Genomic DNA, 23,776 nt, shown 5'->3' on the forward strand with positions numbered 1-23,776 from the left:
AGAGCTGAGTGAATAAGTAATTTTTCAGCTTGGTAATTGAATCAAAAAAACCCAAAACATTTCTGTGTCAGGTCAAGCTAAATGTTTTGTTCTACTCAAAACAATTTTTGTTTTATTTTTTATTGCCTTGTTTTTTAAATAAATCTACCTAAACTATTAAACAAAATGTCATTTTGAAATGAAGTAAAAATGTTTTATTTCTAAAATATCAAAAGAAAAAGTTACTCACCTTGTGCAGTAACAACTGTTTTTTGAGATGTGTCCCCCTATGGGTGCTCCACTATTGGTGTGTCTGCCTCCCTGGGCTGCTGATTGGAGAACTTCAGTAGCAGTGTCTGTTGGGCCTGCACATGCACTGTCTCTGCTTGTGCTGCGCCACAAGGCTAGCCAGCACTCGTGGGCTAACCATCCTCAGTTCCTTCTCTACTACAGAGTCACAGGGAGAACTCTGAAGTAGAAGGGAGGACAATGGGTAGTGGAGCACCCATACAGGGACACACATCAAAGAATCATAGTTACTGCACAAGAGGAGTAACTTCTTCTTCGAGTAGTGTCCCTATGGGTGCCCCACCGTAGATGACTCCCAAGTAGTACCCCCCCTTGGAGAGCTGAGACTTCGGAGTCGGGTTAGTCCCAGATGATAGTACTGTGGAGCCAAAGATGGCATCAGAGGCAGCGTCCCCTGTGACTGGATAATGTTCTTCGAAGGTGTGGACTGACACCCACGTTGCCACTCTGCAGATCACTGAGATGGGAATGTCCTTGAGAAAGGCAACAGATGAGGAGATTGATCTCATGGAATGTGTATGGATCAAGTCCAGAGGGATCATGTTACGGATTTGGTAGCACTGTCTGGTGCAGGGGTCGGCAACCTTTCACAAGTGGCGTGCCGAGTCTTCATTTATTCACTTTAATTTAAGGTTTCGCATGCCAGTAATACATTTTAACGTTTTTTAGAAGGTCTCTCTCTATAAGTCTGTATATTATATAACTAAACTATTGTCGTATGTAAAGTAAACAAGGTTTTCAAAATGTTTAAGAAGCTTCATTTAAAATTAAATTAAAATGCTGATCTTACGTTGCCAGCCCACTCAGCCTGCTGCCAGCCTGGGGTTCCGTTCACCTAGTCCGGCAGCAGGCTGAGCGGGGCCTGCGGCCAGGACCCCGGCTGGCAAGGGGCTGGCAGCCAGAACCCCAGACTGGCAGCAGGCTGAGCGGGGTTGGCAGCCAGGACCCCAGACCGGCAGTGGGCTGAACAGCTCAGCCTGCTGCCACTCAGCCCGCTGCCAGTCTGGGATTCCGTCCGCCGGCTCCTGCCAGCCAGGGTCCCGGCTGCCTGCCCTGCTCAGCCCGCTGCTGGTCTAGGATCCCGGCCCTGCCCACATAGAGTGGATACCTACCTTCTCCCTGGTTCTAGCCCATTCTCTTCCTCTCTCTCTGCACTGAGCTGAGGGTGGGAGTGCACTGAGCACAGGGCTGGGGGTGAAGGAGCAGGTTGGGGGTTGGGGTGTAGGGTCTGGCCAGGAGCTAGAATGGGGGAGGGGGCTCAGGGTTGGGGCAAGAGGTTTGGGGGTGGAGTGCTTACCTGGGCCGCTCCCATTTGGTGCGAGGGGTGCAGGTGGGAATGTGGGGGGTTGGGGTGCAAGAGTCAGGATATGGGGTGTAGGGGGGGCTGGGTATGTGTGGGGGAGTTCAGGAGTCAGGGCAGGGGGCTGGGGGTGTGTGAGGGGAGGGTGCAGGAGTCAGGGGAGGGGTGTGAGGGGGCTGGGTATGTGTGGGGGGTGCTGGAGTCAGGGCTGGGGTCGTGGGGGGGTGCTGGAGTCAGGGCAGAGGGCTGGGGCGGTGTGAGGGGGATGTAGGGGTCAGGGCAGAGGGCTGGGGGTGTGGGCTGGGGTCGTGGGGGTGCTCCCAGCCTCTTGACCTGAGTGGCTCACGGCAGCGGGCTGGAGGGGTTATGCCCTAATCCCACCCCCCTTCCCCACGGCCCCGTCCCCACCTGTTCTCCGCCTCTTCCCCAGAGCAGCAAGCGCACTGCAGCTCCGCTACTCCCCCTCCCCCGCAAAAGCCATCAGCTGATTGGTGGCAGGGAGAGAGAGGAAGAGGGGCAGGAACCCAGAATGCTGGGGGAAGAGGCGGGGGGGGGGGGGAGGAGTTTGCGTGCTCTGCAGCAGCAGCTGGCAGGACCAAGCTTCTTACCTGCCCCCGCGGGAGGGTGGAGAAGAGCGAGCCGGGGCAGGCAGGATTTTTAAGGGCACGCTGCTGCCTGCCAGGCTCCCGGCCTAGGTTCGGCAGCGGGCTGAGCGGGGCCGGTGGCTGGGACCCGGCAGGCAGCAGCGTGCCATTAAAAATCGGCTCGCGTGCAGTCTTTGGCATGCATGCCATAGGTCACCAACCCTTGGTCTGGTGCAATTTAAGACTCACTTGGATAGTCTTTGGGCTGATATCGCTGAGCCCTTATATCTTTCCGCCATAATGAGTAATAGTCTAGGGGACTTCCTGAAGGCGTTTGTCCTATCTAGGTAGAATGCAAGGGCTCTCCTAATGTCTAGGGTATGCAATATGGCCTCCCTATTGTCTCAGTGAGGCTTGGGGTAGAAGGTGGCTAGACTGATTCATTTGAAACGAGATCACTTCAGGGATGAACCTGGGATGCAGCCAGTGTGTAACCCTGTCAGGGAAGAATACTGCCTACGGATGATGCACCATCAGAGCTGCTATTTCCCCTATTCTAGCCAAGATAATTGCAACCAGAAAGATCGTTTTCATCTATAGATATGCTAGTGAACAGGTAGCCATAGGTTCAAAGGGAGGCCTAGTAAGCCCTTTCAACACTAGGTTTAGATCCCACAAGGGGGCAGGAAGTCAAAGTTGAGGGAAGAGGTTTGTTATTCCCTTAACAAACCTTTTAGTGGTTGCATGCAAAAGCACTGGGGATCCCTCTACAGATTGGAGTCCACTGAACAGCTATTACAGCATTTCACCAATCTTTTAGGTGTCAGGGCATATTTCCAAATACATGGAAGAGTTGCTGACACTGGAGAGATTTGTTGGGCCATACACCAAATCTTGAACCTGGACTATTTCTGCAGGTAAGTGCATCACGTGCAGGACTTTCTACTGTTTAGTAAAACCTCTTGCACTTCCTTTGAGCATGAGCTTTCTAGGTGCTGGAACCACATACGAACCATGCATTGAGTAGAAGGATCCCCAAGTTGGGATGTATGGTACATCCTTTGTCCTGAGAGAGAAGGTGCGGAATGGACGGACGGAAGATCAGTGGGCACATCGTGAGCTGCATCTGGTAAGGGTACGACGTCTGTCTCGGCCACACGGGAGCAATCAAAATTATGTAAGCTCCGTCCCTCTTTATTTTTAGCACCTTCAGCAGAAGAGGAAATGGAGGGAAGACATAAAGAAGGCCCTTGTCCCATGGGAGAAGGAGAGCATCGCCCAGAGAACGCTGTCCGATACCCACCCTGGAACAGTAATGTGGACACTTCTTGTTCTGGTAAGTGGCAAACAGACCTATGGATGGTGTTCCCCACCACGCAAACAAGTTGTGAAGTACTGATGGGTGCATCTCCCTCTCGTGGTCGTGCAGGAATGTGCAACTGAGCTTCTCCGCTACCACATTCTGAGTGCCTGGGAGGTGAGTTGGGGATAAGGTGATGTTGTGAGAGATGTACCGGTTCCATAGTTTAATTGCCTCCGTGCATAGAAAGGGTGATCTGGCTCCTCCCTGGTGGTTGATACAATACATGCTATTTGGTTTGTCAGGACCTTTATATGTGATCCTGTTACCAGCAGGAGGAAATTGGCACAAGTGTTCCTGACTGCTCTCAGCTCGAGGAGATTGATGTGCAGGGAGATTTCTGCAAGTGACCATTTTACTTGGGTTGTGAGACTGTTTAAATGCACACTCATCCTTTAAGGGATGCGTCTGTGGTAAGGAGTGACGAAGGTGGCACCTGTAAGAAGGGGATCCCTTTGCATGCATTGGCCGGTTTCTTCCACGAGTCCAGGGAGTTCTTGATTCTGGTAGGTAGTGACAGGGCTTTGTTCAGACTGTCCCTGTTCTGTAAACTGAGCTGAACCATGGCTGTAAGCATCACATGTGAAGTCTGGCATGTGGAATCATACCCCAGGAGCTGGATGCGGATTCTGGCTGTCACTTGAGGGCTGCATTGAGCAGTGTCTATAAGCGATAACAGAGACAGAAACCTCTCCTGGGGTAGGAAGGCTTTGGCCTGTAGCACATCTAGGTCAGTCCCTAAGAATTCTGGGCATTGCACAGGTGTGAGGGTCGACTTATAGGAATTGATCTGCAGGCCCAGCTCCACAAACAAGCATATCATGTCTTTGGTGGCTTGATGAGCCTCCTGAAGTGACTGAGCTCTAAGGAGATAATTGTCCAGGTAAGGGTAGATCATTATCCCTTGAGATCATAGATGGGTGGCCACCACTGAGAGAACTTTGGAAAATATTCTTGGAGCCGACGAAAGTCCGTAGGGGAGGATCCTGTATTGGTAGTGGTCGTGCCCCAGACTGAACCTGAGGAAACATCTGTGAGCCAATAATACTGAGATGTGAAAGCAGGCATCTCATAGGTCAAGGGCCTAAAGCCAATCTCCCTGTTCCAGGGATGGAATGATCAACAGGGTGACCATCTTGAACTTCTGAGCTTTGACAAACTTGTTGAGAGCTCTGAGGTCCAGGATGGGTCTCCAACCTCCTTTCCTTTTGGATATTAAGTAGTAATGAGAGTAGAACCCCTTGCCTCATAGATGCTGAGGTACTGGTTCTATGGCTCCTAACTACAGGAGTTGATCCATCTCCTGCCATAGTAGACTCTCATGAGAAGGGTCCCTGAAGAGGGATGGGGAAGGGTGTTGTGGAAAGGGTAGGGAGGTGAAGTGGATGGAATATCCAGATCTGACAATCTCTAGGACTCATTTGTCCGATGTTATGCACTCCCAGGCACCACAGAACATTGCCAAATGGTGGCCAAATGAGTGCGTGGTCACAGGTAATATAGTGGGGAGTGGTCTCACAGCGCCTCAATCTGCCCGTCAAAAGTGATGCTATGTGGCAGGTGGTTGAGTCGAGGACTGGGAACCAGAATGCTTTTATTTTGAGACCTTTCCTTTTTTCCTCTGATGCCATCACTTCCATAGTGACGTTGTGACAGGAATTCAGATGAATAAGGCCTCTGTTGTTATTGAGGGCTAAAGTGTCTCTCTTGCCCCAGTGTGTAGATTCCCAGTGACCTGAGAGTGGCCCTGGAATCCTTCAAGGAGTGGAGAGAGATGTCAGTTTTCTTGGCAAAGAGCTTCACCCCTTCAAAAGGGAGGTCCTCCACTGTGATCTACATCTCCTTCAGAAAACCCAAGAGGTGGAGCTGCAACACCTATCTCATCACCACAGCCTTAGAGATGGTCCTGGCAGCTGTATTGGCGGTGTCGAGGGCTGACTGCAAAGCTGTTTTTGCCACCAGTTGCCCTTCCTGGATGATGGCATTGAAGGAATCCTGGGAGCTCTCCGGCACTTTATCAATAAAGTCTTGTAATTTATTGTAATTCGTGTAGTCATATTTCACTGTGAGCACCTAGTAATTGGCTATTCAAAACCATAAGTTGGCAGAGGAATACGCCTTCCTACCAAAGAGATCAAAATGCTTCCAATCTTTGTCATAGGGTGTCCTCTTAGAGTGGTATTGTCGGCCATGAGAGTTCACAGTGTCCACCACAATGGAACTGGGTGGGTAAATAGGAACTCTGATTCGTTTGTTTGTGGGGACATCATATTTTTGTCCACCCGCTTGCATGTTGGCACCACCAAAGTTGGGGTTTGCCATACCATCTTAGCTGGATCTAGGATGGCATCATTGATTGGGACGGTGATTTTGGAGGTAGTTGAGACGTGGAGGATATTGATAAGCTGAAGGTGCATATCTTTAAACTTCTCCAATGATATGCGGAGGGTGTCTGCCACTCTCTTTGCCAGCTCTTGGAACAAGCAGAAATCATCCACCATGGAAAGTGGTGATGGCATGATCACTTCGTCCGATGAAGAAGAGGCTATGGCCTTGGGTGTGACCACCTCCTCTGTGTCCACCAATTGCTCCTCCACTTCTTGGGGTTCTGAGACCTGTGATGCTGTAGCCAGGGGGGCACGCCTGGGAGGTTCTCGGGGGATGCTCGGTGCCCTCAAGGAAGGCTGGCAATGCGCACCCAGGGGTCTCAATATGCCACTGCGCTGGTATAGGGCCTGGTGGAGGTGCCCATACCAAGGTGGTGGCGGTGCCATCTGGTGGTAGGTTCCTAGACACTGTTGATATTGGGTCCCACATGGAGATTGGGAGGAGTATAGAGAAACCCAGTCAGGCTCACTGTCCGATCCTTCACTCAACATTGGAAGGGCATGGCATGATTGTGGGGAAATACCCCTTGATCGGCCATGGCTCGGTGTCATGATCCCGGTACCAAAGGGGAGAGAGTCAGGAGCTTCCAACACAGCCACTGGTCTGATGGAATTCTGCCGGTACCGAGCATCCCAGTGTCGGTGGCAGTGCTGGGGGAGATGGGGACCTCGCCTGGACCGATCTGTCCAGTGTCGGATGGGGAGATGCCACCGTCAGTACAGACGACAGCTTACATACCAGGAGCATCCTAGGGTGTTTGTCCATGTCCTTCTGTACTGAAGATTCGGTGCCCAAACATTCTGTGGGGCTATCAACAGTACCGGACACCGACGGTCGCCACGAGATGCAGGTGCCAGATGATCTCAGTGCTGGTGGTGCTGAGGATACCGAGCGAGATGGTGATCGCTTCGGCTATCCCTGGGCTTGCTGAGAGGACTTCCTGCTCTCTTTTTTGATGTGTGAGAGGAGTCTGCAAAGTTGAAGGTTGAGGGGAAGACTCACACTTGCCAAAGGGCTGAGGTCAGAGAGCCTCCTCCATAAAGATGATTTTCTGGTGGAGTGCTCTATCCTTGTAGGATTCTGTCAGAGCTGCTGGCAGAGGGAACACTACTGTTGGATGTGCCACTCACCGAGGCAGTGAATGCACTGGGAGTGTTTGTCTGCAACTGAAATCACCTCGCTGCAAGTGTGACACTTCTTGAAGCCTGGAGAATGGGGCATACCCTTGCCCAGGTGGGACCTCCCTACTGGGGGTCGATAAGAAAAAAGTCTTTTCTTTCTTCTTTTCATTGCTGCTTTTAAGGCCTGGCCAAATAAAAAGTTAAAAGGCGGCTAAAGGGTTTCTAAAAGCTAAAGATTAACAACTGAAAAGGAGACTTAACCATCTCCTAAAGTACAGTTAAGGGCTCCATCTCTAGCCAGGGTTGGTTGAGAAGGAACTGAGGACCGTTACCCACGCATGCTGGCTAGTCTCCTGGCACAGCATGAGGAGAGACAGCACATGTGCAGGACCAACAGACACTGCTACCAATGTTCTCTGATCAGCAGTACAGGGATGGGACACAGATACACCTACAGTGGAGCACCCATAGCAACACTACTCGAAGAAGAATGAAAAGTTTTTAAAAAGTTTTCCCTTTCTTTTTTTAATCCAAAACTATTAGTCAAATTTACAGATTGTTTTGGTCAACCCCAAACTTCATTTTTCAGTGACTGAACTATAAACTCATCATAGGGGATAGAAAACTGAACTGGGGGAAAGGATGTAGAAACTGTGTCCCTCTGAGGAGGCTGCATTCTCAGACCTTTTCCCACTCCCAAGACTATTATTTCCAAGCTGCTTCTTTCTTTCAGTCTTACTTCCCTTTCCACCTGACAGAAGATTGGTGGTGCTCTCACTTTCTGGAGTATCTGTACATATTGGATTTTTCTCCTCTGCCCTCCTCCTCCCCCCTGTATAACGGAGTTCCCAAAACACCTGAGCAAAACTTAGTAAGGAATGCTTCCAAGATCTGCACTCTGCCTGCTCCGCTAAAAAAATCCCATTGAAGTTTTCAAAGAGCCAAATACCGACTATGCAAAGCAATCTGCTTTGTAATCAAATCTGGGTTGCTGCTGCCAAAGTAATTAAACTGACAAACTGCCCAAGAAATTGACACAAAAGGCATCCTTAACTTCTATTTTCTTATACTCTCTTTACTCAAAATAATCCTTTTTAAAAGTTGTGGCACAAAATAAAAGTGACTTGTTTGTTTTGTGGGACATTTATAACAAGAAGGTCAATGCAACTGCACTCCTACAAATATCTGGATTTTACTCTCACTGCTCTGATCAAAGTTTTAGGCAAGAAGATGTAACCTTTTAAAATCTCACATTAAATTCTGAATTGAATTATGCTGACCTGGTTAGCAGAAAGGCCGTCAATTTCCTATAGAGAACAGAAGAAAAATCTGAGTGGATGAGCTCCAATAGCTAGTGCTTATGTTCTATTTTCTCTTTAGTTATAATATCCTCCAGCCTGAATGAACCATGAGCTTACACTCCAACCTCCTTATGACTGCGATCCAGATGAGGAGGATGTTTGCATATTAAAATGTAGCAAGGTTGGAGGATGATCCATCGGGTCAATCTGAGTTTTACAGAGAATGAAAAGCCAGCTAAATTCTCCTTCAAGGGACAAGCCAAATAAGCGCTATATTTAAAGTGATTTTATGAACTATAAAACATATTCCAAAGCAGCACTCGGACCTGCATTTAGCATTCCCTTGTAGTGTACATTCTATCCCTGTTAAACAAAAAAATTCCCAAACCCTGTATAATAATATTTACACCATAGGAATAAAATGAAAGTGAGAAAAAAATAACAGTGTAAAAATCTACCTTAAATATATTTGCTTGAGATAAATTCCCATAAGTAACACTAACTATGCTATTAAGGTGCATAAAATGTTACTGACATATTGTAAAACTCTGGCTAAATTTAATAATGCCTGATGTGCCTTACATCATGTTCAAATGATGTAATAATATGCTGCTAAATGAGTCACCTCATGTTAGCTTCATGGCAATAGCATAACTGATGGGCCATTAAAGAGAAACTGGTGTAGCATATTACTGGAAATACTGTTATTTTTGCTACTGATTTTTTCTTCTTTTTTATTGATCCAAAACAGAGATTCTGGAACAAACATCGTTATTAGCAATAGCCACGATACTTATAAAATACTAACAGCCACAAATGTGTTAAAAATCCATCTATCACTACAGCATAAAATATTTTACAATACAATATTTTACACTGATTGAGTAAAATGTAATTAGTCCATCACAGCATGTAGATACTTCCACATAATTGTATCTTTCAACAACCATGTTTCATAGATTTATACGGCTATCATCAATTTCATTCTCTTAGTGTATTTTATAATAAGAATTAGAATGTCTTGTCTACATCTGCACATACAATTTATAGAATTATTAAGTATATCAAGACAACTGAGCTGTTCATAAACATGTTACATTTTAAACTGAGATATTGCTGATTTTCTCTCTCCATTCTGTTCAGATCTTGTCTACTATTTATTACACTTCAGGTTTGGTTTTTTTTAAAAACTACTTTCTTACATCTTGGTAATAATTCAAAGTCTGGATAGCATTCAATACAGACTAAAAGGGATATACATCTACACTTCAAAAAATCCACCACTATGTTCCATTATTCCTTCGTGATTGTCTGGATTCACCAAAGTAGAGCATTTAATATATTATTTTCCTATATGTACAAAATGTTACTATATAATTAAGATTTAATCCAACCATAGCTGTGAACCTTAACATACAGTTACATTGTTTATGACCTCCCTATTTATCTAGGGTGCATTTTAAAGACAATGCAGATTTGATTGCGTAGGATAAAAACTAAAATCTGAATGGTTAAATATATGTGCACTGATCTCCAGATACTTTCATGAACCTGGTTAAAATCCAGCCATGCATTCACAATTCAAAATGTGAAATGTAATCTCTGTTCATTTCACTTACAGAACATCTAGTTTTCAGTCTTACAACATATAAACTTGATGAAAACAGGCACTTTCCCTTATTTACAAGAACTCATTTCAAAATAAAGCACTCTTTAAGGTTTACAGAGAAGCAATTAAAAAAACCCACAAAACTTAAATTGATAGTGTGATTCCACATAGAAAAATATAAACATAAACCCAATTTAAAGGGACACCAAATACGGTGTTTTTATAAAGTGGCCTAGCACAATTTCTGGATTTCTTCTAAAAAACAATGACAGTCACTGGTTTGGTTACGGCTCAAATGGACCATCTTACTAGATGTCTCCTTGAGGTTTTGCATTTTCCAAAGGAGAGAAGCTGTAGGAGACAGAAAGGTGCAGGACATACCAAGGATCCAGATGAGGGAGGCAAAATGCATTGAAGCCAAAAGGGGGGAAGCAGAATCAGGTCATTAAACATCTGGACAAACCAATTTTCTATGGGGTAAAATACCAGAAGCCGCACACAAAGTTTGTTTGGTTTGCAGGAATAGTTTTTGTGATAAACTGGAAAACTGTAGTAGGCTGCACCATAATTCAGGAAAACTGCCTACTGGGCATTAAGTACTGGCATTCTTCACGCTACATGGGATAAAAATGAAGGGCCTGATATTACAAACATTTACGTAGGTAAATAATTTTACACATGAATGGTGCCACTGAGATGAAACAACAACTCACATGAACAAAGTTACTTACATGTGTTTTTGCAGGATTGGGCTAAAAAACAAAGTAATTGGCCCCAAAAGCTTAATACTCAAAGAGGGAGCAGAAAAGCATCCGAAAAACTTTTTGCTAAAAGTAACTTTGAAAACTCAAGCTCCCTATTGAGTAATTTCAATATATTTATAATTATTTCTTAATAGTTTTCTATGCGTTTAAACACTCAGCATATACATTTTACTGCATTAAAAGTTTTACGAAGATGAATAAAACATGCCTTTGAAGATTTACAGTAAAATTTTCAAAAGAGCCTAAGTGACATAGGGACTTAAGAGCTTAAGTCCACTAACTTTCAATAAGACTTAGGAACCTAAGTGCATAAGTCTCTTCTGAGAATGAAACTGAGGCACTCCTGAAAATGGTACTAAACGTATTATACATTTCACATTACTAATTCTGCTAGAAAATTCTCATTCAGGTCCCAATTCAACTAATAAGAAGTCAAATAAAAACCCCACCAGATTTCCACATCACTTTCACCAGTTATCATTGTAACCACAATGTTGAGTTACAAACAGGTCTCTACAGAGATCCATGTCACACAGCACCACACTTAAATCAGCAAGATGATCAATTATAACATAAGAGATATTGTATCATGTACCTTGAAGAGAAGTTTAAGTTAAAGCACAAGTTGTGGTCTGTCACAGAACTTCACTGAAAATAATTTAATCAACAGATTTTACAGTATCTTAATTCTAAGCCCCCTGTAAACATTAAGAAATCTTATATTTGTAAAGTAAAAACAAAACAAAACTTTAAAAAAGACAACTGGGATCAAAACTAAAACAGAGGAATCTCATCTACTAAAAACTATTTTTCCCTTTTATTTACAACTTCTAAAAAGGGGACGGAGGGAGACAAAGAGATTGGGAAATCCCAGGAAAATCTTTTAACAAAACAAAATAAAAAAAGATTAGAATAAAGAAGCTTTTGGTTTCAAAATAGTTTCATCAACAGAAATTAAAATAGAGAATTGGCGTCACTAAAAAATGGGCATACAAAACCAATTTCTTTGAAGCGAAACTACAAGCAAAGTTAACCTCTTACCACTGTGGAACAAAACAGTTTTATGTAATTTGAATATAAACCTGTTCTGCAATATAAAAAATTAGCACGAATGAAAGTAATCAGTAAATTAGCCTGCTTCCAAAATAATGTCAAATTTAAATTATTATATTTAAATATTGCACATACTGACTTGTTTGAACAACACTAATAATGTTAATACAATCTACCACTGTCTAGACTAGCAATAACGTGAAGTCCATAACTTGCATTTAAAGAGGTACTGGTTCTTTTTGGGAGACCAAATATTAATAAGAGCTTCGCAGTACAGATACAAATGGGTCTTTGTTTGCAACATCTGTGTCGTAGAGAAGAGAAGGAGTAGAGGAATCAAGATGACCCTTACTTAATAGGAGAAGCCGTGCTACAGTCAGCATTGCCACATGGTGCTGCCTTTTCACGCCTTACAAACTACTATTTAGAGACTTGGACAAGTGTCAAATCCAAGAGCTAAGTTTTTCCAAGGTTAGACATTCCTGAAAACACTAGTTCAAAGTGACTAGAATGCTTACTGGAAATAAGAATATATTTTCCCCACTGAAAATAAATAATCACAAATTAAATTCTCTCCTAGCACTAGACATGTAATACACTAGTTATTTAAAAACGTTGGCAAAACAACATTTGGTTTTCACCATAAATTCAGGAGTACTGTCAAGGTGTAGTTTAAAAAATGTAAACATTTAAGAAAAGGACTAACACATTTTGTTTTATAAATTGTTCTGGCTACGAGCTACATCTGGAAAAAAAAGGTTTATCTAAAATGAACATATTGACACTGAAATGGAAATATGCTTGCAGCTTACAACTTATTTTAAACATTACTAAAATCATTTATTATAAAAAATAACACAGGATTATGTTGGTGAAAAAACGTAGAAATCTGAGGATATTATCTGCCTTAAGGAGCATTAACATTAAACAGAAGAAATAGGAGAGTTTGCTAATGCACTGTATTATGTACACTACCAACATTTCACGTCTAGAAAACTGACTTCAAATTGTAACTTGAGTCACAAATGAAAATTAATCTGGTGGACTCAATGAGTGCACATTCCACTCTGACTGACAATTTGGCCTGACTAGTTGTCTGCTCAAGAAAAAAAGAAGGGTGAGATTTTCAGACAAGTGATTCTGAGCACCTCTGTTTCTGGGTTCACACCTTGAAAGGCCTTAAAATGTCCTAATTTGGGGTAGTGAATGATCAGCATTTTCTGAAATCTGAAGTTAGAGATCCCGCAAACAGCACCACCCAAAAATCACTAGCCACTTTTGAAAAACTTGGTCCAAGACTGGAAAACCTGAGTAGTTACAGGTCAGGATGAAAGCACATTGGCAGAAGAATACACAAAGGCACAGGGAGGAAAAAACCCAGAAGACTGAAGGGATGGGGTTTTTATATACAGGGGCTCAGTCCTCCAGATTACTATTCAAATCCAGCTAGGTCAGTAGTTGTTGGAAGTTCATGGTTTGGTGGCCTACATGAAATAAATCACATCAGCTGGCAAGGAGGCCAAAAATTGAAAGGGCTTAGCCCAAGATGATCCAATCTAGGAAAGGGGTAAAGCATATTGGGGAAGCAAGGTGCCAAATATATAGCACTCATAGTATGTATATCCATTCTTTTGTTAAATAAAGGACTTGAGTCTCCAGAACTGTGGAACAGTTCCCCTTTCACAAGCACTAAACTCACCTCAAACATACACACAAAAGGTTTGTGAGGCAGTTGGACAGCACTAGATCTCACAAAGTACAATTCAAGCCAGTGCTATTAGACCTTGACATTCATTTCTGTCTTAGGTAAGAACTATTAGCCTGAAATGTTCATGTCAATTCAACTAATTACTGAATGAAGATAATTCAACTTGTTTTCAATGATCACCACACTTACTTGACAACCTGGTAGTCCTGGGTCTCTGCCATATAGTGGAAATGGACCCCTATCTGATGTTTTTCCTACAAAGCAAAAGGAAAAAAGTTTGAAATAAACCCATTTTTGAACTGACTAGACATTTTACATTAAAAATATTTGCCAGCACAACATTAAAACAAAACCTGAAGCCCTGTGCAATGTACAGAAAGCAAGTTGCCAGGTTAAATGTGGGCTTATTCATATATTTCTTTTATATGGTTAAATGTCACTCTTTAGTCTATCAACTTTTGTACATTGTTATAGCTATCGATCTGTTATAAGCAAAATGAACATTTCTAATGCTGGCAGTACTATTTGGAAAAGTGGTATCAGAAAGAAGCCGTGTAGTAAATTGATGGGATGCAGGAAGCTGACATATAAAACTGGATGTCCAGACTCATTACCAAAGTATTTGGAACTCAGAATTGAAGTGGTAAAACGTTTGGGCTGTGGTGTTAACATGATGAGTACACCCCTGCTAGTTGAATCACAGAACAAAAAACAGTCCACAATCTTAGAGTAGTTACATCCTACTCTCCCAAATGCAGACACGGTGCTATAACAACAGATGAAAACAATACAAAAATTGGAAAACCAAGAAGGAAGTGCTGGCAGCAGAATCATCATAATTCTGGAGATGTAACCCTCCGGTTCCTAAGCACAAAATGAAGCCCACATTCAGATGCCTGGGGAAGGGAGAACAAGTGCATGCAGGGGTGCACAAAAATTCAAATTTGTGAAATACAGAAAGTAAAACCAAGTAATTCACAACAGGTTACTGTAATTTCATGTAACTGTTGCCACTTTTAATAAAGACATCTCACATAATCAATCATTTGGGAAGAATCAATAGAGCTACTAGGGTATATCGACATTTGAAACAAATGCCACAACACAATAAACTAAAAAGGAGTGCAGGCGGTGGCACATATTCTTTACTGGTATTCCGTAGTGCAGCAAGAGGAGTTCCAAGTTTAACCAGAACACACAGTGTCATACATAGCCTACCTGTGCAACAAGCACAAACTAATTTAACAAACCATTTAAGTGACAATTAGCGTGGATTTTTTTTTAAATAGGTTCTTCCATGTATTAATAAAGACATGGGGTGGTGAGGAAAGAAAAATGTAAAGCAGCAGCTTTAGTTTAGGCTTTCAGGAAATCAGCATTTCACAGCAACTCTGATTTAGTTCTCAATGAAGCAAAAGTTCAGAGCTATTTAGGACAGTTCCCACCTCCCCACCCCCAAACCACAAGGCAGGCAATAACTTCTTTTGCTAACAAATTAAAATATAACAGAAAAAGAGTAATTCTGAAATCTATAATTGATCTAATCAACCCTGGAAACCCACATATCACATCTGGAAACACCACAACTCACTCATCCTTTAAAACCTTCATCTCAGGAGAAAACTTTAACCATACAAAAAGCTCAATTAACCTACCCATTCAAGGCAACAGCCAGACTTTCCCACTTAGCCATACTTTTGTAAGGCTGTGTCTCCTGGCTTGCAGGCACCACACACAGGGTTGTGCTCATCATGCAGAGCAGCTGCCCTCACAAGTTACTGGCTGGGGTTGGAAGGTGTGAGGTGTGGCAAGGTACTACAGTGCTCCACCCTTACTCTGGCCACAACTGGTAGCAATGGTCAACAGTGAGAAAGATGCTCCATGGCTCTCCATATGAACAGCCACTCCCCAGGCAATACCATAAAGGGGTGGGAAAGTGCTTCAGAGCTCCATTTACTACAGTCATTTCCAGTACTGCTGGCTGAGTGGGAGGAGACACAATCCAGGGCCCCACCCCTTACCCTGGTTGTTTCGGTATGCAGGACCTGGGGGAGACTTTCTGGAGCTTCATCTTTCTGACCCCTGCCAATGCTTATAGTGGCAGGGGGTGGTGGAAGATGGTGTTCCAAGGCTCCCGGATTTTGTTTGCTCATGCTGTCCAGGACAGACAGGGAAAGAACTTCTCCCTGCTCTATCCTCCCCATTCCCATCTTATTCACACCCACACAGTGGAAGTGAGGAAGGTGATGTGTGGGATGGAGGGGGAAAGCAAATGGTGAAGAGGAACCAATAATGAAAGTGGGGTATGGAATAAACAAGGAGGGAAAGTGGAAAAGGAACAAAGAATGAGTGACCGGTTAGATACGAGTGGGGAAAAAAGTGAGGAAGAGGGGGGAATGGAAGGTGGAGATGTTGTGCTCATAGGTTTTAAATTTAAGCTCAGGCAATCATTTGTTTCAAAAAGAAGCCAGAGTTTGCAATATTCCCCACACAATTATTCACGGATATGTTCTAATCTTTCTGTGTTCATTGTATTCTCAGATTTATCAAGCATGTGATGTGAGTCTTTTTAAAATTTACTACTTGCTCATACCAGCTTTACAAATTGAAGTCCCAATCCTGGAAACACCACAAGGGATAGTGCTTGTCACCAGGAATATGCCACTGAAGTCAAGTATTTAACAGCATCCAGCCTTAAAATGTGGTTTTGAGGTTTTCTATTAAATCTCAGATGTTTAACATTAAAATTGAGTAGGAACAGCCTCCTGAGTGTTGCCTCACCATCAGAGATGGTTAAAAAGACAATCACTGACTACAGAAAACATTAACTAGATACTTGTCCCAAGTGTAACAAACATAGTATTGTACTCAAAAAAATATCCAAACACACTATTAAAACCCTAATCTGAAGACAGTGATTAATAAACCAACGATACCCACAATATTAAGAGCTCACAACACTTGAAGCATTTGAAAATGTCTATGCTTATTTAGCAACCAATGAAAGAAACCTCCCCCACATATGATACATGTATTTTGTAATATCTTTTAGTATAAATCAGAAAACACAATTCCAAATCTGCACTTTGCTTTAACAATGAATATTGCTGAATTGCAGCACTCTTGGTGCACTCAGAAATAGAATACAGCTCAGAAAATCTTGTGCAAAATATTAAACATTAAATAAAAAAGAGTGCAATGAACTAGATAATATGGAATGAAAACTGTTAGCTTTAGATATTTACCAATTTTAAATGCCAATTCTTTACTGGTTTAAATTTTTGCCTACTAAGCAAAAGTTCATCTTGTTCATTTTATACAATTACAAATTACTACTTAAAATAGAAAAATGTCTAACTCCTCCTAGAAAATCATCTCTGCCTGGTTATTAACATATTGGTTACTACAAATATTCTATTCTAATTTGCTTGTAAATTGGGAGCATTGCTGTGAAAAAAAAAAAAAAAGAGAGAGAAAGAGAGAGAGAGAGAAGTGAACATTTTTCTGCGGAAGCAATTTGCCTCCAACAACCATCAGGAACCAAACAAATAAAACACCTAGCATGCAAAATTATTTGAAGTAGCATGAATCATACTGCTCATGTTAACCAGACTCAGCATTTTCTTTCCCGAAAATGAGACTCTTACACCAAATGATAAACAACTTTGACTAAAGTATGCAATATTCCAGGCAGGTTTTAAAACAAATATTTGTGCAACAGTAAATTACAAAGACTGCAAAAATCATCATATATAGATGGTTTATGTAACAAGTAGGAATTGTTAGACACAAGTAAAATGAATATTTTATACATTCAGTATAAAGGCATGGCAGGCCCACAGTACCCCACCCTAGTGGGGGCAGAAAATTTCACCACACCATATAGATTTGTTCTGAGAAATGATTCAGAAAAGTGAAAACTATAGTTGAAATGCCATCACCTAGAAATTCATGAGAACTGATGTGATTCCTCGGTATAATAAAAAATTGGAGCAAGTCACACCAAATCAGTCCTCTAAAGGCCAAACCTTTTATGAAATACTTAAAACAGACTGTACAGCTTTGGGATAAAGTACTGGAGCATGCTTTTGAGGGTATAAAGAATATACTGGCCACATCCCCAGGACTAACATTTTATGTTCCCAAGTCTGCAGTCTCTTCAGCAGATGCCAGCTGGTCTAGGTGGGGAGCTACTCCAGTTACACACAGAATTTGGAAGCCTATAAAATATTGTTCCAGATGGCTTTATGTCCCCATCTCCAGGTATGGCCCGTGACGATGTCTAAAGGGGAAGGTGACCATCTAGATGAATATGGGTCACCACTTTTACAAAATTGTGATAAATCTTGTACAAAGTATACCTTGTGAGGTATCGTTGGAAAAGTTCTAATCTGAGTATTATTATCTGGTTATAATGTGTATAGAATTATTAAATTTTGCTATATGTTTGTAACTCAAACATGTTGTGAGTCTGAGAAATGCCCTCAGCTTAGCTCTTCAGGAATAACAAAGGAACTGTAAACAGGAGCCTCTGCATGTCATTCCCAAAGACACCTCAGTCAGCACGTATGCAAAAGATGCAATCAAAAATTTGCAATTCATATAAAGAACTGATGTCAAAGCACGTCTGCCATGGGACAGTCTGACCCATAACACAGCAAGCATTTTTCCAGCAAAAAGGGTCAAGATCTAAAAAGCGAGAACTAAGGCCCCTGGATACTGTTATGCCCATACGAAGCACACGAGATCTTTCATAGGGGAGAAGGCAGCACGCCGCATTTACTGAGAATACAGCAGTTAGCATATGCTTTTCAGTCTCTCTCTCTCTCTCACACACACACACACAGTCCTGCCAGTTGATGTTTATAGTTACCAGTCCAGAGTCTGGATCAATCTAGTGGCCAGCCAGATTGGTCGCAGAGAAGAGCCGGGCTCTGTCAGTCATGATCCGATGCTCCTGGAGTTGTGGCAAGACAAACCCGAAGTCCCATGGCCAAGCACCCTGTTCTTATAGTCTTTTTTTCTCTGTTGAAATCTATGGATTTTGCTGTGTCAGTTTGTGACCCGTTACTCCTTAATTGGTGTTATCTTTTGATATTAATATTCCAAAACACCTCCGAGAGGGTCATCCTGTCCTGGTTTCAATTTAATTAATTGTCTTGTCTTTAGGGGTGCCAGCCGCCACCTCAGGGTCGTCAATCTGCCCTTCCTTCATTATGGATGCGCGTTGATGGTTCTCTGGTGTCATTAAGTCTCTTTACTCCTTCCTCCTTGACCATCTCACTATAACAATAGCCGTCACACCTTATCTTCTCCTGATGCATACATTCCTCATTCACACAAACAGTCTTTTACAGAGACCTTCAGACAGGATAACATTTTGGAAAGGATTATATGGTTACTAAAGGTATTAAACAAGAACCTTACACAATTTAGTTTGCAATGCATACAAGAAGCAAGACCTTATAGCAAACACTGTAATGAAATCTTATCCTAAAACAAAAGGTGACCATAGTCAGCCATAAGGACTATTCTGGTCTATTCCTGCCTTGAAATCAAAAAGGGTGGCTGGCAGGATGAATTCAAATCAGACATTAATACATTTAATACAAACTACATTATTATAACCCTCATTTATTATAACCTCTAATACAAATATAAAATTCTACTCCTACAATACCTCTTTGTTACCCCATCTCTGGACTGGTGAATTCTGACAGGAGAAATTTTGAACAAAAGGACTAAGGTCCCCAAAAGCTATTTTGGCAACGTAACAGATTTAACATCCCTGCTATTCGTTTTGGAATACATACTTGATTTTAGCTAATAAATCTTTAGTTAGTTTACTAAAGTATTGGCTACATCATTCTCCTTGATGTAAGTTTCTGAGCATCCATTGACCTGTGTAAGTGACTGGCCCCTTGAGGCTCGAAGAACTTAATGTGTGGTGATTTCTGGTATTAACAACATATTATCACAGAAGTCCAGTTTGTCTGGGTGGTAGTATAGGCTGGAGTGTCTAAGAGGACTGTTTTTGGCTCCATATTAAACCAATATAACGATCCAGGAGCACACATTTGTTGCTGGTTTGGTTATATCTAATTATTGTATAGAATACACCACCAGTGTAGAAGCGTCTGCCCAATATTTTCACAGTCTGACTTGAGACTGGCCCTCTCAGCTATGATCAGTACCAGGCATGGTGACATATCCCAAGACAAAGAAAGAGACAATATTTACAGCAAGCCAACTGCCATAGCAGAAGTAAGCAAGCTATTTGAAAAGTCTTGATAATTTCAAGTTTGTGATAGACCATGCCCCACTCATTCCATTAATAAACAAGGAAGACCTAGACATGGTGTCTCATACATGTCAGAGATCACTCATGCATTTAATGACATTTAAAACACATTGCATAATGTTCAAAAGTGAAGCCCCTAGCAATAGATGGTACCCTAAAAAAGAGTCCTGTTAGTCACCCAGATTCTCTAAAGGTTTAGGATGATAGAGAAGCACACCAGTAACATTTTGAGGGGCAGACTTGTCAGAGAAATGAAGTGGTTACCTACTGTAACTGTAGTTCTTTGAGAAATTATGTGTATTCCACTGAGGTATGCATGCAGCCAATGCACTGAAGCTGGAGAATTTTACCTCACAGTACCCACAGAGTGGCAGCGCTCGCACCTCGTGGCCATAAACACTTCCCTGGCTATATGAGGCAGTGCAGCTCCGACCCCCTCAGTTTCTTAGCACCAAACGCTCAGAGACTAGACTCAAATGCAGAAGGTGTACAGAGGGTGGTTGTGGAATACACATCAGCATCACAGCTTGAAGAGCCAGTTACAGTAAATAACTTCTTCTTCTAGTAGATTCAGCCATGTATTCCACTTAAATGATTCACAAGCAATACCTGCAGGAGGTGGGGCTCAGAGTCTCCTTAAACAAGGACTACAGAACTGCCTTCCCAAAGTTTGCATCTGCTCTGGATGCTGCAGTAATGGTGTAATGGTTCATAATTGTATGTATCAGTGACCAGGTGACAGTCCTGCAGATGTCCAATATTGAGACGTCACTTAAGAATACTATTGATGTAGCTTACACTCTCATAGAATAAGCTCACATCCATAGAGGGGGCGTAGCTGATGCTGTTTTGTATGCAATCTGGAGGCAAAAAGTTATTCATTCAGAGATCATCAGTGAGGAGACTGCCTGTCCCTTCATCCGGTCTGCTTATGACACAAACAGGAGAGACGAAGCCCAAAAGGGTTTAGCCCTGTTCAGATAAAAGGCCAGATATCGTCTCATGTCCAATGCGTGAAGACCCTGCTCCTCTGGAGATGATTGTGGCTCAAGAAAAAACATAGGCAAATAAACAGCCTGGTTTAAATGAAACTGAGAGACTACTTTAAACAAAAATTTTGGGTGCAGCTGCAATGTTGCTTTATCTCTGGAGAACTGTATGTAAGAGGCTTTGCGATCAAAGCCTGCAACTCACACACTCGCCTCTCAGAGGTTATCGCCGCAAGGAATGCATTTTTTGACAGAAGAGAAGAATGGGGCAGGACACCACAGGCTCAAACAAAGGTGCCATGAGAGCTACTAAGACTATGTTAAGGTCACACAAGGGAACCGGTTCCCACATTGACGGATGGAGAACAAAGGATATCTTTCAAGAATCTTGCTACCCATGGCATTGGAAAATACCAATCTACCATGAATGGGTGGATGAAAGACTGAGATCACCACTAGATGCACCCTCAATGGGCTAAGCGTAAGGCCCGATGACTGAAGAATCAGAAAATACTCCAAGACATCTTGGATACTAGCCAGCATTAGCTGAACTCCGCAGACCAATTATCACGCTGAAAAAGACTTCCATTTTGCCGAAGAGGTCATCCTGGTAGAGGACTTTCTACTACTAAGTAGGACCTGTCGAACAGCCGCCAAACATCGCTCCTCCTCCTCATTCAACCATGGAGCAGCTACACCGTGAGATACAGGGACACAATCGTGATTCTATGTGAGCGGATCAGGATGGAGAGTAAGGGATATGGGAGGTTGAATCGACAGAGCGAGAAGGTTGGAAAACCAACACCGCCTCAGCCATGCCAGGCAATGAGGATGAGCTTGGCCTGATCCACTTTCAGCTTGAGGATGACTGGTGGAATGATCAAGTTTGGAGGAAAAGCAACAGGAAAGCCATTTTCCAGGTGAGGTAGAAGACATTAGTTAGGAGCCTGGCCTGAGACCCCCTTGAAAGCAGAATAGACAGCATTTCCCGTTGTCCCTTGTAGCAACCAGGTCAATCATCAAGATGCTTCAGGCTGCAAAGATGACTCACAAAACACTGTGCTTCAGACATCACTCATGGTCCCAGGAAAAATTCCTGCTGAGATGGCCTGTGAGATGATTCTGGACCCCAGGCAAATGATCGCATATTGGAGCAATACTCTCATCAATGCAGAACTGCAACAACCTGATCACCTCTTGGAAGAGCACACTGGAACATACTCCCTATTGCCTGTTCACAAAATACATGACAGCAGTATTGTCAGTAAGCATGTGAACTACCAAACCCTTGATGTCATCTAGGAAAGCCTGACAGACATTGTAGGTAGTCCGAAGCTGCAGGACACTGATATGCAATGGAGTTGCCTGCTCCAACTACAGGCCCTAAACCTCCAGTAACTCCCCAACCAAGGAGGCACTGGTGACAAGAGTCCTGGCTGGTAAGGGCCAGGCAAAGGGAATGCCTTGGCATACATTCCCCTGAACCTAACTAAATAAAACTAGAAAAATACATTAAAATAGTAAGAGACTCTGAGGTTAAGACCACAAAGAACTCAGACTCCAGCCACGGAGAGTAAGGAGGAGACTGCCAGATTTTCAAATGACAACTTACTTATTTTACAATGTGTGCAACTAGCAAGTGCAATGTATCAAATTATGTGCTTCCTTTGGTTTGGTAAGATTAGTGAACAACTTATTTTGCACTAATCACTCTGAGTGCTGTATGAGATTATAGGGGATTCAACTCAACATATTAAAAATACTGGAATTCTAAATTGCGACATGAGCAGAGCTAAAATACAATTATATCACTATGTTAAGTGATATTACTGTAAATGAGTTATGGGTCATATTACTCAAAAACACACGTTTTCTCTCAAGTGTGAGGAGTTGAGAAATTCCTATTACAATATATAAAAACAATCAAACAATCACTATCTGAAAAGGGGTCAGTTGAAAATCTTGAAGCGCTGAATCAAAATGATCACAACTTTAAAAATACGCTTTATAAATGCAGTGGATTCACAGATCTGGAGAGCTTACTTCATGGAATTCTCACAGATACACAAAACCCCCACCACTACCCACCACTATTCACATTCCATGCCATCTCAGCTGAGAGGAGGGAAATTCCTACAGGTGATTCATAAGATTTTGTATTTTAAGAACATCTGCTTAAAAAGGTAGGTGCTCCTCTGCACACAAAGTGCTACATTTTACAGATTCAGAAGAAAGAGTGGGAGAACATGCAATTTAGATTACACATCTTAAAACTACATACAAAAACAATGTTAAAAGAGCTTTACAGTTGCAAAGTCAAGTACTCAAAAGTTAGGAAATGCCAGAATTAAGGTTGCCTGTGCATAGTGTATTAGATATTGCCAGTGGTAGTCGATGTCAGCGTTTAAATTCTCCTAGTTAGGTTAAAAAATTAATACCCCATGAATATCAAAATGGCCTGAGAGGGGGTAATTTAGATATGGCACTGATCTCTCTCTATGGCTGTATAAAATTAAGAGCGATTAGTCAGAGTTATTACGTATCATTCAAAGAATCTTCTTCAGAAAACCATCCCAACCCCAAAATGAATTTTCTATTATCCACTCCATAACACCTCAAAGAAAAATCGTGGGGGGGAAACAGGGGAATCTTGCAGCATATCCTGAAAGTCAACAACTCTGGGATCTGGAGAACCAAAAGGAAGTGAATTCCTAGAACCCAAGATGCCTAGTCTTGAATGCCCTGTCTCATTTGCAGCAGGGACTGTACACTTGATTACATTTGTGGTCATACTGCACTGCCACAGAGGAGGTTTCAGGTAGCCTTATACAACTTCTTAAGTAGATAGGAGTTTGGGAAAATAGAAATTGTAACAAACGTTCATTTGAAACCTGAATCATAGCAAGAATTGTTAGACACCCACTAATAAAATTAAACATTTGGGGGCATTTTGAAATATTTTAGCTTTAAACCATACAAAATAAACTCGCATCTCGTGTTTTCTTCCCTC

At 42.4% G+C, this 23,776-nt stretch overlaps 1 protein-coding gene across 13 annotated transcripts in view; it reads right to left on the reverse strand.

Annotated features, from left to right (window-relative positions):
• TCF12 (transcription factor 12) overlaps positions 1 to 23,776 on the reverse strand; it is a 283,318-nt gene that overhangs the window by 85,444 nt on the left and 174,098 nt on the right. For 9 of the 13 annotated variants that reach the window (XM_037910575.2, XM_043524144.1, XM_043524150.1 and 6 more), the window contains one exon: positions 13,666 to 13,730. In XM_037910575.2, the coding sequence (XP_037766503.1) occupies positions 13,666 to 13,730 (65 nt within the window). Of the gene's footprint in view, positions 1 to 8,321; positions 8,349 to 13,665; positions 13,731 to 23,776 lie in introns of all 13 variants that reach the window. The other 4 variants (XM_043524143.1, XM_043524145.1, XM_043524142.1 and 1 more) reach the window with 1 other exon arrangement.

This window comes from Chelonia mydas, chromosome 10, assembly GCF_015237465.2.
Source record: "Chelonia mydas isolate rCheMyd1 chromosome 10, rCheMyd1.pri.v2, whole genome shotgun sequence".
NCBI lineage: Eukaryota > Metazoa > Chordata > Testudines > Cheloniidae > Chelonia > Chelonia mydas.